The 17,601-nt window shown below is 42.5% G+C and overlaps 1 protein-coding gene across 1 annotated transcript in view; it reads left to right on the top strand.

Annotated features, from left to right (window-relative positions):
• Positions 1-17,601, top strand: part of mpp7a (MAGUK p55 scaffold protein 7a) — a 154,147-nt gene that overhangs the window by 103,436 nt on the left and 33,110 nt on the right. Inside the window, exons 7-11 of the mRNA XM_008281223.1 lie at positions 645-726; positions 1,267-1,352; positions 2,003-2,077; positions 5,142-5,338; positions 6,031-6,095. Coding sequence (XP_008279445.1) covers positions 645-726; positions 1,267-1,352; positions 2,003-2,077; positions 5,142-5,338; positions 6,031-6,095 — 505 coding nt within the window. The remainder of the gene's footprint in view (positions 1-644; positions 727-1,266; positions 1,353-2,002; positions 2,078-5,141; positions 5,339-6,030; positions 6,096-17,601) is intronic.

Below are 17,601 nucleotides of genomic sequence, written 5' to 3'. Positions count from 1 at the left end.
GCGCGTTAAAGGTCTGTAAACTTAAAAATCCTAAAGTCCATGCCTACATAACACACTGCTTCTTACCTTTCTGGAATCCCTTGTTGGAAGTCAAGGATTTTCTTCTTATTTACACCGGCATGTAACACATTCGCATAACACCTGCCTAGTGGCAATTTTTCCAGAGCGCCTAAAGAGACGCTAGCTAAATTGAAGCGTTTCAGACAGAGGGTGGGAAGAGGTGCTTCAACAATGGCAAAATAATGTTGTTTTTTTGTGCATTACAGCATTTGAACATGTTCTAGAAGCCCTCTAAAATAAAATAATAAAACCTGTAAATGGGCTTTTAAAAACACACCTGAAAAGCATCTACCTCTATAAATAAGACACCATGGATTGGTTCTGTTTGTCATTTAAAAGAAGAAGTTCAGTATCTGTTTACTCCAGACGAAAGCGCTTTCACTTTGTCTGGAAAAGTGATCATAAATCAGCCATTTTGGTAACAATGAGCATCCTGTGTGCACTTTAAAGCCCTTGAATTCCAACCAGATACCTTTACTGTCTTTTTGGGCCATTGCCTTTTGACATTTGAGCAGTAAACCAAAGAGGTAGAAATGCAGCTCACTTCATTTCATTTTTAATTCTTCTCTTTAAATCCTGTGTAGGGAGCAACAATAAGACGTGATGAACACACGGGAGCCATCCTCGTGGCAAGGATCATGAGAGGAGGGGCAGCTGATAGAAGTGGTCAGTTCCAACTCCGTTTCTATCTTTTGTAGATGTACACATTTGTTTCTGTCTGCCAGAGCAATTGTATGTGGAATCGTATTGTAAAGTTAAACACAGCACACCTAGATTATGTCCAGCGTACAGCAAAGAACACGTGGACTTAGGAATTGTCTGCAAACCTGAGTCCACCAATTCTCTGCCATAATTTGTATAAATCCACTTTGTAAAAATGGACATGAATGACAACTATACTGACAAGCTCTGCTATTTGTCCACATGTTTTGTGTTTGATTTTGTATTCATTGTGTCCAGTCTGTTTTTCAGCTTTGCCACATTCAAGCCAAAGGCAAATTTCCACATGTGTCGACAATAACGTTTTGATTCTTGTCCAATCTCAAATGCCACCATGACGATAAACATTAATCTGGTGGGCTGTATACATCCTCAGACTCTGTACATGCTGGACTTTTACACAGTAGCTCATTTATATAAAGACATTAAAGCAATAGAATATCAGAACGATTGTAGATATCTGAGCTCTGTGTTTTTGTGTGGTAGGGCTGATTCATGTTGGGGATGAACTGAAGGAGGTCAATGGAATCCCTGTGGATGACAAGAAACCAGAGGAAATCATTCGTATTCTGGTAAGCCTCATCTTTTTGTGTTTGCAATATGCCTTGTGCGTTTGTGTGCCGTCCAAAAGTTTCTCCCGTGTTTCAGCTCCACTCCCTTGGCGAAAATAACATTCCTTGTTTGTGATGGCAAAAACCTCCCCTAACTCATCCAGGACCCTGGGCGTCCCGTCGCTGCGCTGAAAACCAAACACTTGCCTTTCTCTACAAGCCTTTCCTGGCCTTTAGACCACATGCATTGAGCCACACGGTCTCCCTGGATGAGATTGGTGCTGTGTAGTTCCTCCAAGCAGCCTTTGCCGCAGGCCTCAAATGAGCGCCGTCATGGGCTTTGACTCTGCCAGGGGGGCTGACTGGAGAGGATAGAGAGAGTCTCTTAAACTCTGGAGGCCTTCTTAGACAAAAAAAGCCTTCAGAGCAGATGATAGCTCCCAATACTCCTCCTTTTACACCCACCCAAGAACGCACACACAGTACTTCTGCCAAGCAGAGTCATCCAATCCTAATAACCCTTCCATTGTTGAAAAATCAAACAGTGCTTCGCATTATGTGACTTTTACTGGATTAGGTGCTTTGTGAAATATTTGAAAGGCTAGATGAATGCTGTTTCCGCCACTTCCATTTAACCTACTCCATCTATCTTGTCTCCCTCTCCTATCTAGGCCCAGTCACAAGGAGCCATTACTTTTAAAGTTGTCCCTGGTGTCAAGGAAGAGGGGCCAACCAAGGAGCCGAAGGTAGTGGTCCTGTCCTGGCTTTATCGTTATGTTGATTGGGTTACATTTGTCAACTTTCAAAGTAGAGTTTTCCCCGCTTCAGCTTGATCATTTTTTTTGTTGGAGGAAGAACATTGTTTTTCAGCTACTCTGAGGAAGTGATGTATGTGCAAGGAAAGACAAGCTGCAGAACAGTAATGAAGAAAGAGGTGGAAATGTTTCAGCACTAGAATTTAAACCGCTTAAACTATGTTAAAAAATACAGTCCCCACAGTAGGAGCTCAACACAATGAAAGTCAGTACACCTTTTACTACTGGCATTCAAATCTGTTTTTATTGCATTATATTGTATCACCATCTTTAATTTTAATGACATACCCCATCCTCCTCAGCATGGAGGATACTGATACTAAATCTCTTGAGATGCTCTGCTGTTCTTCAGAGGCTATTTTTTTATTTGCTCTTTGCTGGCGGGGTTGTGTTGCTCGACTCTTTTCTATAAAATACCCCAAAGGTGTTCTGTTGGATTCAAGTCAGGCAAAATACTTGGCCAGGTCATCGTTTTCAGGTTTTTCTTTGGCAGAAACTCTTGTGTGATTTTGATAGTGTGCTTTGAGTGGTTATCATGCTTGAATATTCCTTTTCTGACAGGTTCTGCAGACTGGGAGTCATTTTGTCAGCCAGTGTGTTGGTATAATCACAGACACTCATGGTGCCATCTATGAATGTCATCTCCTACGCATATTTTGCACTCCCATGCAACCCCATGTCATCACACTCCAACATCCACACTTCACTGTTGGGACGATGCATTTACTGTGGAAGTCTTGGGCAGGTTCATGCCAACATACTAGACCCTATCTGAGCCAAGCAAATGCATCTTGGTCTTATCAGATCAAAGAATGTGCTGCACATATTCATCAGGCTTGTTGCCACGTTCTCTAGCAATGTTTTGTTGCAGTTTTCTGTAGAAGAGCAGACTTTTTTTCCCCCCAATTATTTTTAGATTTCCTTTTCCTTCACACTGCCTCAGCTGTCACAGAAATTCCAACTTCCTTTGATAACCATTGTGCCTGAGTCTGAAGCACCAGCACATGTGTTTTTTCAGAACTACATCATGAAAGTACTGCGCTGTCCATTGAGTCATCTTTGGAGGATGACCACTGCGGCCCTGATTAGTGATACTACGGCTCATTCTAAACCTCCTGATTAGTGCTGCAACTGTGTTTCCACAGATTTATAGTTGATCAAAGACTTTATTCTTTTCCATCTTTGTGAAGTCACACTATCAGATTATTCATACTCCTCTGTCAGCTCTTTTCTATGTGGAGCCATGATGCTGACATCCAGATAGACACAGCCCATAAGGTCCAACACTGAGGAGGTTCTGTTGTTTTCAGGCCATTTTAAAACCATGACCATACAGCTAGGCCAAGTGGAAATCACAGGTTTTTGCAGTTTTGGCTCAATGATCACAGATTGTATGACTTATGTGTCAGTGATCACAGGTGTATTCACTGTTGTTGCAATGATGTTCTACTCTGGGACCTGTAGTTCCAAATGCTTTTTAAAGTATTTGTTTTTGAATATTCACAAGAGGAAATATTGTACTTGTCACCTTAGAAATAATTATGAAGAGGTGATGCAGTCTTTAATCATTTGACATTGAACTGATTTTACACAGGGCTGTACTCAATTCGGTTGGGAGAAAAACTGCAAACTGCTGTTGGTACCAGAAAAGTGTTGAGGGAATGTTTTGGACGACGTTATCCTCAGCAGTGTAGACAGTAGCTAACCATTCATTTTGAGGATATTTTAACCGTCATTCCAACCAGCATGCCACCATTCTCACCCACTGGGGTGTTGATACATCATTTCTCACATCCTCATCTATCAGTAGCAGACAGACGCTGGATCCACTCTCTGGTTTAAGCTCTGGGGTCGAAGGCTGTTGGTCATTACTCATCGTGCAGCCCACCCTGTATGTGTAACAGAGGCGTAGAGGACAGGGTGGGCCACTTACATCCTTTGTCATCTTGTAATGGTCGAATCTGTCTGGCTGTTTAAGGAATCCATCTGAATAATAGTCCACTGGTGCCAAATGCTCAGCCACTCCTTCATAAAAATAGCCTGCTCGCTTACATCAGGTAGTGTGGATGTATTAAAGGGCAACTAAGTGGCTGAACATGTAGCGGCCAAAATAAAACAAGCCAAGGGAAGAAAATCAGGACATCTTAAGAGTGTAGATGTATGACTGTACACTGCTGGAGAGTTTAGCAGCCAAAAGCGGCTGTTATGACCCAAACAAAACATCTCTGCCGAAACATAATTTCACTACATGGCACAAAGCACTCTTTAAATCAATAGGACATCGAAAAATTTAATCTCTCCCTCCCTCTCCCGCATTTTTTCTCTCACACACATACACACTTTCCTTCCCTCTCTTTTCTCTTTCCACATGTGCTGAGGTGTCTTAGGAGTGATAACTCATCATGACAGAACTTAATTTGGACAGAAGACGCAGCAAGGTGCTCTAGGTTGCAGCTTGCCTCTCACAACAGGAAAAGTTGTAGAGATTTTTCCACTATGAAGTCCAACCCTCTTTGTGTTGATGGGGTGTGTACAGCCCTCACTGCCAAAGTAAATTAGACCCCAAAGGAAAAAAACAACTTTTGTCTGTGTCGCATTGTTCTGTAGTGTGGAAAGATTACTGGTCTTAGCGAGTATTAAGAATTAGAGAAAGTCAGAGGGTGGGCTTCCAGTTGGATTCTCCAACTGTGGATGTTAAGTGTCACCACACACATTGCGTGTTGACAGGGCTCAGCCCGGCCTAAGTACTGATGGAATGCCACAGAGAGACTAACTTAGCCAGCAGTGGCAGGTTTTAACTTTTGATTGCTATGACCTTTGTAGAGTAATCACCCTGAGCTTTAATGAACCACCTTCTATCTTTTCCATGATGACAATGATTTCACACCACATGTAGTGGATGGAAAGGGACTTTACAGTGAACCATTGCTTTTTCCTGTTGTGTCCTCAATCCAGCTCTGTTTTCTTTTGTTTCCCTCCACTGCTGTGTGTCCAGGTGTTTGTGAAGGCATTCTTTGACTACGACCCTAAAGAGGACAAAGCCATCCCATGTAAGGAGGCTGGATTGGCCTTCAAGAAAGGCTCCATCCTTCAGATCATGAGCCAGGATGATGCAACCTGGTGGCAGGCCAAACATGAGGGTGACGCCAATCCCCGTGCCGGCCTAATACCGTCCAAACAGTTCCAGGAGCGGTAAGAAACAACCCCAACCAGAACTGCCTGTCCTGTCTACCGGTGCCTCTTAACAAGGCTGGCCCAACTGTCTTCACTGCTGTCACAGTCACAGAAGTTTCACCCTCTTTTTCTTTCTCTTTCTCTCCCCCTTTTCTCCATTTTTTTCTTGCTTCACATTGCCAAAATAGTCTGGATTTCCGCACAATGTCTGGCCTGAAATGAGTAATGACAGAAAATGATAGCGCTGGTACCGGTCCACATTGGACGGCAAGTGGATGGAAAATCGCACATCAGTGTGTGCTCTGTGTTGCACATCAAGTGCAACACAGAGCTCAGGAGGCTGGGGCAGTTTCTTGGCACAATCCAAGAGCACCCGAGGAGGAAAAGAAAAACACACACACACACACACACACACACAAGGAAGGAGCGTCAAGAGCACAGGAAGGGAGCGAACATTTCACATTCAGATTTACCCCTGCAGTTTCGTCAATAGCAAGGTGTTGTGTTTTTCTTTCACCTCATTCATCTTCCTTCTTTTCTTTCACCAGTCTCAGCTGACAGACTGAAACTGGTGCATATTGTAGAGTGGGTTCTCTATAGCGTAGCAGAGAGTGTTTATTATTCCCCAAGCAGTCATGAAAACTGATGGTTTTATTGTGCCTTTTCTTACTTTTTCCTCTTTTTCTTTGTCCGTCTCTCTCTATTTCCAGGAGATTCGCACTGCGACGACCCATTGCAACTCTCCCGTTCCAGCGGACATCTAGCAGACGATCATGTAAGCACATATTGCAAACCAGAGCATGACAGTATGCTTCTACAGGTGGGTGGGTTGACGAGAAGCGGAAGCAATGCTGAAAGTGAGGGATGCTGGTCCGGAGTTGACATCAAAAACAGAGCCCAAATGACAGATCCGCACTCATCCTTCGCTCTGGAGCCACTGCTGAAGCCGTCCATACGGTTGGAGTGTTTCATGCTTGTCATCAAAGGAAGTGTTGTGTCTGGATTTACCTTCCTTCTTATTTTCCCGTCTGCTCCATGTTTCACTCTCTCAATCTCGTGCCAAACTCCCTTTCCTCTGTCCCCCTCTTCCTCTTCATGTGTTGATGTGGTCAAAGTCATGCAGGAGCTTAAGTGCAAAGAAGGAGAAAGTTCAGCTTCTGGAAAACCTCTCTCAGTCTTTACACCTTCCAGCCAAAACACCAGTTTGCCTGTCCATCCAGCTATATCTCAGAGAGCCTAATGACGGATTAATGATCTGATATTAGACCTACGGAGCACATTAATGGAGCCTATGATACAAGCCTGTACACAAACCTTAACCCTCATTCTGTCCAGTTGGTACAGCCAATTTAGGGAGAACGCTTCAGCAGATATATGCTATAAGATCAGGAAATGGATGGAATATAGCTAAATTACCCTTATAAATCAAACGTTGTTGATTGCTTCATAATGAAGACAGACGACACAAACCATGTTACACAGGAACTACAACAGAAACTCTTAAAGGATAGCCTACAGACTCTGGTTTTAGAATTAGGACTAGAGAAGAGATTCATACTCACACCAGTACAGTGGAAAAGAGAGAGAAGCCACTACAGTAAAATGAGAGTGTAGAAATACCGCAGGCTTCAAGTGTTTTACAGCATAACTTTGAATCAGTCAGCCAGATCTCTTAATAGAGCGCAGTTCCAAACAGTAGGGGAACAGATGGTTGGTGAGAGTGAACTTCAGTGTCACAGTTAGAATGACCAGGACCGCTCGTCAAGATTGAATGGAATAGGAAGGCAACAGATTTGCTTTGGGCCTTTTGCGATCGGTAATATTGAATCTTCACAACATTTACTTCGTGGCTACACTGAACATTTGTGCAGAGCATTCATGGAGCGGCCGCTGCATCAGTATGTTTCCACTTTCAATGAAAGTTGCTATACCAACTGATGTGCTGCAGAGATGTACAAACCTAAAAATAGACCAGTCCTCGATTTAGATTTTTTTTTACAAGAGGCCCTTTTACACAAAAAGCTCACTGTCTTGTAGTGCCACAACCTTATGGCATACATGAGCTGCAAGTGTAGCCGGTAAAAAAAAAATAAAAAATACATTCACTGTAAAAAAACATTAAAAATCTGGCAGCAAGGGTGCTAGAAAAGCCATGGTCAAAAATGGTGGAGTACTGTAACATTCAAAAACTGTAAAAATGGTGAATATAACAGCAAATATCTATAAATAAGGGTTTTTTGTTTTTTTAGATTTTAATACAGTTGTGGCCATTTTTCTTTTTTGTTATGTTTTTCCACAGTCAAGTTATAATTTTTTTTGTAATCTTGCAACATGTCATCTGTAAAAAAGTAAAAAAAAAAAAACAATTGTAAAATGTCCATTTACAAAATTACCTTTCTAAATTTGAATAAATATATTTGCTGATTTGAATACATACAAATAGTGTAGTTTTACAAGAAAGAATTGCGGTTTATAGTATTTATAATATAATGTATAAAAATGATTAACAGTTTTGGCCATGCAAATAAACATGTAAGTTAACATGTAAATAATATTTGTCTTTATTAGATTTTTATGGTTACTTTTTTTTTTGTTTTTTTTCAATACCGTTCCATGGCACATCCACTTTGTGAACAATTCACATACTTTATGCTTTCAGTGTAGCCAGAGCATCAAGAACTAACTAATCAATGGAATCAAAATGCACAACAAGCCTGGTATTGCTCCATCATCATGAATGTTATCAGTTGTTCAGTGTTGCAGAGCCATGAGCAGAATGATACTGAGACTGCACCTCAGTGTCAATGTGCTATTAGGGAAATAACACTCTGCCTCGTTTGTTATTTCTTTAAGCTAATCGTATCGGGAGGAGCTGGGTCAGGGTTGTAGCCACACTGCTCCTGCAAAATAGTGACAGGGGGAATTGTGTTGGTGGAACAGTTCCACAGAGAGGTGAAAACGGGCGTTATAATTGCTAATTCAACAATAGTAAACTTGGCAGTGTGGCACGTTGCTGCCTGGGGCTTGAAGTTGTTGTTTCTTGTAGTGGTGGGAGTTTTAAAAACACTAAGGAAGGAGAGGAAGAACCTGCTTAAAATGTGTTGCCAGTGGCAGGCTTATGCCCGTAGTCTGCATCAGCTCACTGCAGCCACCAGAAAGAAATGTTAGCCGGAATTGTAGACAGTAGTGTCTTTGCAACCTTGGCTTCAGTCGTCTTCCACCCACCCGCCCCAGCTGCTCTTTAGGCCACATCTGTTTGCAGGACTTTTCACCTGATTGAAAAGCTCTGTAAGAGATTTCCTGACATGCAGTCTCAAGATGACAAAGACATTAGTTATGATTTACAAACAGCTGCCAAACAACAATTTGGTTTGTATATGGGGAGCTACAGTGCCCAACAGCAGACTATCCAGCTGGCACCATGACTGCACATTACAGTATGACTGCTTGTGCCGGCCTGTAGCCATGTAGGACAAACCCATACTGCCAGTATCTGTTGGGGGTCTCTTAGAACCTGTGGGCCAGCCCACCTCACAGACATTAGTCTTCTGATTGCTGACGTCACTTTACTTCTACTACTAGGTCTCAATATAATCAATATTTACTCCCACTGCAGCACAAGTTTTCTTTTTGGTGCGGCTTCAATACCAAAGTGACATCTGCCATCCGTCATAGTGTTTATTACAGGTTATCCCACTCTGTACCACTGTGTTATTGCAGTTTCTCATCTGCTGCAAGTTTATTTGCAAAAGCGTCTCTCCTCCCAGCCACCCTTTCCTCTCCTCTGTTCTCTGACCCCTCACTCGCTGCATCTTTAGCTCCCTGCCTCCTGTCAGTTATACATATCTCCATATTCATGACCACCTAACCACATATTTAGGCCTAATGAAAGAACATAGGTTCTTTTCCGCAATGTATAGCTCGTCTCCTTCCTCTCATTCTGCCTTTTTCAAATATACAAACCCTCAGCAAAACACACTACACTTGTACTTGGCTTTATAAGCCTGTTCTGGTCTCACAATGACCCCATTGAACCAAAACCTAGTTCTTATTGGCCATATTTTTCACTGTAGATTACCACTTTTAGACGGACATGTCCATTTGACTACTTGTTTCCTACAACATGGCGGTGAGCCCTTAATGTAACGTGACTCTTTCAATATGTAGCTCTGAAATAACCAACAGAGCTACACTGACCACCTCTAAACTTAGCGTTAGGCTCTTTTACCTCCGATTCAAACTTACGGGTGAATTATAGATGTTGTCATTTCCTGGTTATGTTCAACCGCATACTGGCATACATGGTGCTGCATGGCCAAAAATAGCCTGCTAAAAAGTTTCAGACAGACAGTGCTGTACTGTTCCCTTACTATTTCATTTTAATGGCCCAGTTCCTCTTATGAGTTATGGGATTTGTAACCCCCTTCCCTCTATGCACAGAGGGCAGGTGTAAAATGCAGTCCGCTGCACTCCCTACCAAAGGAACATAAGTCTCGCTTTGAGCTGTAGCAATACTTTCTTTCTCATGTCATGCATACTGTAAGGATTAGTTGTATGTGCAGCAGCAGTAGTAGGAAGTCCCTTGACATGTCCCTCGGAGGCATTGATGAATAACTGGGGAATGATAACAGAACTCTCTCTGTTCCTGCAGAGGCACATGTACTCGTTTATTTCCTGATGTTCAAAATTTTAAAAACTCAATTGGAGAAAAATGAGTGAGAAACGAGTTGAGCGAATAAAAATAAAGAGTGTAGAAAAAAGTACACACAAAAGAGGATTTGCTGAAAAGTAAAAAAAGCATTATGGATGGACTGAGGAGCAATAGATGGAGAGAGAAGCCGTCGAGGGGTCACATTCGGTAGCAGATGTGGCCCTGTGGAGCAGTGGTGGCTGGGTCAAGAGAGATGGAGGGAGACAAAGCTTGGCTCAGGGCCCCGTCCAGGGCCGGCCAGGCTGGGCCCTGGGGCCATTAACTACAACCTAATTGAAGGATACCGTGGAGACCCCGCTGTTACTGAGCGGAGGACAGAGGTGGTGATTGAAGAGGGGGTCCTTTTCTCTCTCTCTTTCCAGCCCGGGAGCTCCATCGGCTGGAACAATATTGGTCTTGGCGAGGGGCTGCAGTGAGCGTTGCTTAACCGTGTCCATTTACGCCTAACGTTTGCAAGATATAAATAATCCCTTTCCTCGCTGTTGCTTTCGCTACGTTCATGGATGCATTCTTTGGTTATGAAATTGATGTTTAACGTGACATCAGTTGTACTGTTTAAACCAATTACTTATCGGCCGCGTGTTAGATCACCTAATTTACTTTCACGCTCAACTTGGCTTACCTGCCTCCTCCCTTTTAACCCCACAGCTCCCTTCCATCAATACCTGGCTCTCCTCCAGCCTCCCCATCTGCTCTCTCTGAACATTATGACAGCTTTCTGGGCCTTCTTACAGCATGTCTGTTGTGCTGTCTGACATGCAAACCTCTCCGCTGTCTGATTGTTTAGTTTGGTTTGCAGTCTGCCAAACACGTGGACACACTTATTGCTCACCTTGGGGTCTCTCTGTGTCTCTCTTCATACATTACACCACGATCCTTTTCTTTTTCTCCCTCTCTCTCCATTGAGCAACGGACTCATTTCGAAATGGCACCCGAGATTGGTCTTAAGTGGCCCTGAACCTCACCCTCTGTTCAATTTATCCATCCATTTCATTTTTTAACTTAAATGCTTACAGACACAGGAGTAGATTTAGAAGCGCAATAGGCGCAGGAGAAAAGTTGTATTTTATTTTCAAAGGTTGCGGCCAGATAACCCCGTGGAGACCACCCTTAAAGTTGTATAGATCAATCTGTTATTTTTCCATTCACATGAAAACATCCAGCGTATTGGGTCGTTGTCAGCATCCAAATGCTGAGTTACTCATAACATTCTGTAATATATAAAGTCAGCTTTATAATGCAGACCAGCTCTGGTCTGTCTTTCATTCACTTCCTTACCCTGACTTGGAATAATCAGCTCTACATTTGAAGGCCAAGGGATGCATGACGAAGATCTCATTTTGTGTCATCTGGAAAATTCCACTGGTCTCGTGTTGGTTGTTTAAAAAAGAGAGAGAGATGTTGCAAGCCGAAGAGAAAGTGAAAGCATCCAGTTTGGCTGGCTGTATGAATGACATCAGCTCATAACTCAGGGCCATTTACAGGACTGGGGGTCATTCCTTTGTGTCTTCCTCTTTAGTAAGGAGATAGCTGAAAGATTTTCTAACAGCTGTGCAGTAATGACACGTTGCTGGATAGTTGACTGTCAGGTATAATGCATACAGCTTTAAAGCCAAAGATCATCCAAGGAGTAAAGATCTACGACTTAATGAGAATCTAATGGGTAGTATAACTTAGCTGGATGGGTTTAATGGCGGCCTGCTATTCAACAATAGCCCGAGATCACACTAGACTCCAAATGCAAAGTCCAACTACTTAGCTTCACTGCCCAATTTATTTGGAATGGAAAATGAAGACGGACAGTAACATTATTACCCAAATTATCCGATGTAAACATCCATGACAGCTTACAGACTGACTTCTCCATCAACTTGGACCCATCATACTTACTGTAGTTTTGCCCACATAGACTTCTTATGCAAAGATGGAATAATACCATCATTTTGGGTTTACTCTCTCTTGGTTTTACTTTCAAATAAATTGGTTTATATAATCTTGCTAAACTTTTGTTTACAGCTTGTCTGATTGTCAGGCTCTTCGGGCTCACATGTCATGTCGTCATGTCATCAAACCCAATTTATCCTTTAACAAACTCTACATCCACTTACCTTTGTCTTTTCCCCTCCATTTCAACACTACCCTCGTCTCACCCCTTCTGTCATCCTCTGTGGTGAATCTTTGGTATGGGAACGACATGTGATATACCCCTAAGCACGCATCCCTTTCCAGGGGGGAGCAGTTGGGCATGCAGCATCCGAGGCTGGTTAGCTGACTGGTGGTAGACTGCCTGACTGCACACTGAGAATGTCTGCGAAAGTCAGCGGCTGCAGTCTGGACGGCCAAGGCTCCCTGCGCTCAGTAAATGATAGGCTTGGCTGCCACCATCACTGCAGGCCTGGCCATCCACATAAACTCACATCAGATCATGACTTCAGCTTATTCTGCTGCTCTCACAGACGACAAGGTTTTGCTTCCACCATTTAAGTATTCTCAGATAGGCCATGCACTACCGATTTACATTCTGCAGTGTTATCGCATGGTGTTTCATTAGACGAGGAATGTTGGTGTAAGGCTACAAGGCCATTAGGCAATGCGAACCAGTCCTGTGGCAGATAGGCACCAGATGAAAGCCTTCCAGAGTGTAATAGAGGCAGCACTGGGAAGGGTTTTAGATATCTTTATCATTCTCATATTGTCCTTGTTGTTTCCTCTTTCAAGTTTCCCCTCTGTCCTCCCCCTTTAAAATTACCTCTCATCCCACTCAGAATGAGGTTTAGGTGCTGGTTCAACTTAAAATGTCACAGTACAACAGGAAGAGGGCAACATCAGTGGGAAAACTGACTAACGTGTGAAACAAAATGTAGACACGTTTGGCTTCGTACCTGACAACAGTGGCCGCTCTCAGCCTGACATTTCTAGCTCTAAAAAAAAGGTTTTGCAGTAATTAGTCCTGACTGCTGTTTTGGCTTGTTAATAATTTCACCTGAGCTGGAACACTACCCTGTATTGTGTTGCGCACGGGGAAATGAACATTGTGTTGTAAGGTGAGCCTCATACTGCGGTGGATGGTGTTATGCAGGTTTTCATTTAACCTTGTTTGGCCAAAACGGGAACATGTGAAGGAGAGGAAGCACCTTTAAGTGCCTCCAAATGTTCACAGCATCCTAAAACAACACACACGCACACCGATCCTGCCTAAGCTACCATTCTGAAACCATCATCTTAAAGCTGTTTGGATGGCACTCTTGAACATATGGAGGAAATTCAAAAGCTACTTTAAATCTGGATGAAAGGTTTCACTGTAAACTGCTCCTGCTGTTTTTTTTTTAAATGGTCTCTGTCGTATTTTGTGATTAACTCTATAACACTGCATCAATGTAAGGTATCCTAAATACGTTTTTTTCTGTGAAGTTGCAGTGGATGCACCACAGACATGTACCTCAGACTGTGTCTCTCTAGGTAACAATGGATGTAAATGTTTTCTATCACAATAGAAGCAGTAGAAGTACCATTTAGTAGAATGTGAATGCTCGTTTAGGCTCATGAAATAGTTTGCTAACAAATCTGAAGTCAAGGTCCACTTACTGGTGTTTTTCTAAGCTTGTAGACACATCTCAGTTGTAGGAGTCGATTGATATTGTCTCTCAGAGCCGATGCAGATTATTCGCTGACAAAGAGGGGGATAACAGTATTTAGAACCAATATCTGTTTGGAGTTAATACAAAAATCTTGCTGTCAAAATTGAACTTGAAATGTCCTTTTTGTTTATGTATTACATGTGTTATGTAACTTTTTTTTTTAACATTTATCCTTTAGTGTCCATAAGATATTACTTGTAACATGTAAACAATTAGATAGCCTAGCCTAGTGTAGACTAACAGATAGAGAGATGCTTCTGCTACAGAGCAAGAGCACATTCTCAAATTCATTCATGGTGTCTGAAATTGATTTTAGAAAATTATGATGCCAGTATTGGAAAAAAAATAGTAATCTGAATACAGGCCAGCTTGATAATTGGTCGACCCCTACTTCGTTGTCATCACATGATCTGAAAAGAACCTCAGATCAGATCAGTTATGATCTCTCTCAGACGTTCTGTATTTTGCTCATACAACTGAGTGCATGTTCTCCTTTGATGAAGCCATGAGTTCCATCAAAAAGAAGCAAGTGGACATTGATGTAGGATGTTTTTTTGTCAAATGAATGTCATCATTTTACTTGTAGACACAACAGATATAGCCTTAGAGTGAGTGGTGTCACTGTATCGTAGCAGAGCTTAGTATTTCTCCCAATTGTTCCAAAATGAAATAGAATTGCGAGTTCTTTCAGTGTTTTGAGAGAAATGAACCCACTTGCATCAATATGTTGTATATGAGTTTGGCTGAAGGTATATTAGACTATTGTTCAGTTTTAAAATGTGCTGAATAAGATTTTAACTGCTCTTTTTTTGTCATTTTTTTTGTGTTTGTTTTTGTTTTGCTTTTCTAAGATGATGTGGCGGTAGAATTTGGTAGGTTTCTTCTTTTTCTCTTACTTCGTCCCTCAGCTTTCCATTTTGTGGTCTGACATTTTGTATAACTTTGACTGATTTCCATTCCCTGCTTCTTTGGCACTCACAGCCGAGGAGATCGAAGGTACTACTTGTCTGACATCTCCCATTGAATAGGACTTAACTGATAGGTCTCTGGCTGATTGTGTAGCAATACGCAAACAGTAAAACCATTTGTGATTGGTTCCCCTTCACATGCTTTTTTTTTTTTCCTGCAATCTAAGGTCTACCTCTCACCTCTGCTCTTCATGCTAACTGTTTTCGTTTGGCCTGTCTTCTCATGTCAGCGCTAAACGCTCTTAAACAGGAACATCACATGTCATGGTCAATTTCTCCTCTCAGACATTATTGGCTCTCACATTTTTACAAAGCCTCATCTTTCACCAGCTATTTTGTCATTTTCAATAAAGTGGACATCATCTGGAGAATCATCCCATTACAAGTAACCATCTGCTGAACTTACTCACAAGTTAGAGTTCCAAAAATCCTCCAAAGCCATGGCCAAAGATGTAGTGGAGTGTAAAGCCAAATTAAGGTCATCTCAATTACTGGGTTTTGTCAGCATTTTTGGATATCATAACTCTTGTAGAGTGAAGAAGAGCGTTTTTGTTTATTCGCTTCTTGCCTGTGGACGCTCATTGGCTGGAGGCCATAGTTAAGCTCTTTTCTTATTTACCTCTACATCAATGGCTATCACTCTGGGCAAAACACTCTACCAACATGCACACAAAAATTAATCAACCTAATTTCCGTCTTCGTAATGTGTTTTCCTTGTGTATTTCTATGGACTTCTTCTGTCTGCTTAGAGGAGTGGGTGGCTGTTGCTGTCATGCCTGATTATTCTTTTTAACATGATGTTGTGCCTCTTTTCTGGCTTCCCTTTTCTTTTTCTTCTCATCACCAGAGGATGCAGACTATAGTAGCGGATTTCACCTAGGTGAGAGATGTCTTTTTGTCTTCTTCTCCTCCTTGTGTCCTTTTCTCTCCTGATGTCGGCCTTCATTGCTGCATTAACAGTGCAGACTGTGGCCAAGTCTGTGTTAGAAGTACGTGTCCTCTCCATTAATCCTCTCCTGACCCCTAAGTTCACCTTCATATATCAGCTTTTATTCCATTTAATGTAACATGTGTTTCATGGGACACAGAGAAATTGTTCCGCTGAGATACATTGACTTGTTTTTTGTGTCCTTGATGTACTTTTCTGACTTTTATAGCATTTTTGGTACAACTGATTTAACTTGGACTCCCACATAAAAACACAAAGGGTAGTTCTGTAGTGGTACAAAAGGCTACGGTGTGCTATTTCTGCTCCCTTGCTGACAGCACTGGCAGATCATGTCATGGATTGTAGTATGTAGTAGTTATCCTGTTCTGCCTCTGCTGTGGGTCTGAGGACATCTCTGAGAATGGTTCTGGATGGATTTGGGTTAAAGGAACGGCTTGTTTTCCACGCTTTGTTTTGGAGGTCCGGCCGAGAGCCGGTCCTGTTGATGTGGTAATGGTCAGACTTAATGACAATTACCATGGCCCGCTTTGGTTCTGCATCCCTTTCCAGAGAGCTGCTTCCAATTCCCTGTCTTGTACAGAAAACGTTCACCATCATGTTTTTATTACCACTGTCATTTTCTCGACAAATCATAAGGTATCGTCCCTCTGCAGGACCACAGGCCGTCCTAGCTGGCTCACACACAGATCTGTCTGTCCACCTCTCGCGCCATTGGTCTTTATTTCTTTCTCTCTCTCTCTATACCACTCTGTCTATATTCAGATGTTTAGGTCAAGGGGTGAACAGGCCTCAGAACTCTCCTTGCTCCCTACACCATTTAGTCTCCAGATTTCACAGGATATCCAGTGCACACGCGAGTTTATAAATACTAAGTTTGAGCCATGTCTGCCAAGCTCAATCAGGGTCACTTCCCAACTCCGAACTATGCCAAACACTAGTCCATTTTTTTCCCACTCCTCTGTCCCCTTCAGGCTTGCCCTCACTGTCACCCTGCCTTCTCCATGAGGTCAATGACCTCAGCCTCTCCTCTTCCTCCTCGGTACCCAAACAACATCCAGCACTCTAGCGGGTTAGCAGCATTTCTCGACTCCAGCAGCCCAGAACGAGGTTTAACTGAAATGAGAGAACCTCAGGAGAAGGAGGAGAAAAAAATTGTGAGTTATAATAACATCTTCTCTATGAGAGTACTTGCTGCATGGCTTTTCAGCCTGTTGGATGTGGTTGTATGATTTAAAGTTGGCCCGTCTCTAAAAGTTTGAAATCCTAGAACTTACAGATGCTTTTGCAATGCTACTGAGGTTGCATGGGGAAATAAAGGAGGCGGTGGGAGGTGGCAGGCAGTTGTTGTCCTTAGTTTTTGGTTTGTTTTCCCTTCATGCCTCTCTTAGTGATGCAATGTCTGTAAGGGCCATTGCCAAAAACGATCCTTGAGCACTACTTGGGGGCGAGCAGATTCTTGTGCTGAGATTCTGCTTGATTTTAGAGCCAGCAAACTACAGAATAAAGCCCGATTTAGAAGGAGGAATACTGTGTTCCAGGATGCTTGCTCATCAGGCCTTTCTAGAAAGCATTGCTTGGAGACTCTCATCTTCCTCTTAAACCCAAACACCCAGAGACGCGTTTCCGATGTAGTCCATTAGTGCAATCAGCGACATACCTGTAGGCACAGTGACATTGCTAACGTAATCCAGAAAAACCCCAAAGAAGCACACTGAACATCCATAGAGAAAGACAGATGGATGGAAGGAGGGCAGGCAAGAAGCTCCAAATCAGTAAAAGCTGAACAAATGGGGGCTGGGATATCCATCAGCTGCTCACAATCCAATTATGGAAGTTATGGAACAAAATGGAGAAGTGTTATAAACTGAAAGAAAAATTGCTCCATTTCCAAAATGAGATGAGTTCATCAGGGTGCAGGTTCAATTGTTGTCGAGAGGCAGGAGCCAATATGGTGGGATTAGTGAGTTTTTCCACCAGTCTGTGTCCAAATACAGCGGAACCTTACTTTATAAGAT

The sequence above is a fragment of the Stegastes partitus genome, unplaced genomic scaffold (assembly GCF_000690725.1).
Source record: "Stegastes partitus isolate 25-593 unplaced genomic scaffold, Stegastes_partitus-1.0.2 Scaffold227, whole genome shotgun sequence".
NCBI classification, from domain to species: Eukaryota; Metazoa; Chordata; class Actinopteri; family Pomacentridae; genus Stegastes; species Stegastes partitus.
Note: the sequence above shows the minus strand (reverse complement) of the source record. Positions and strands in the feature narration are given on the sequence as shown.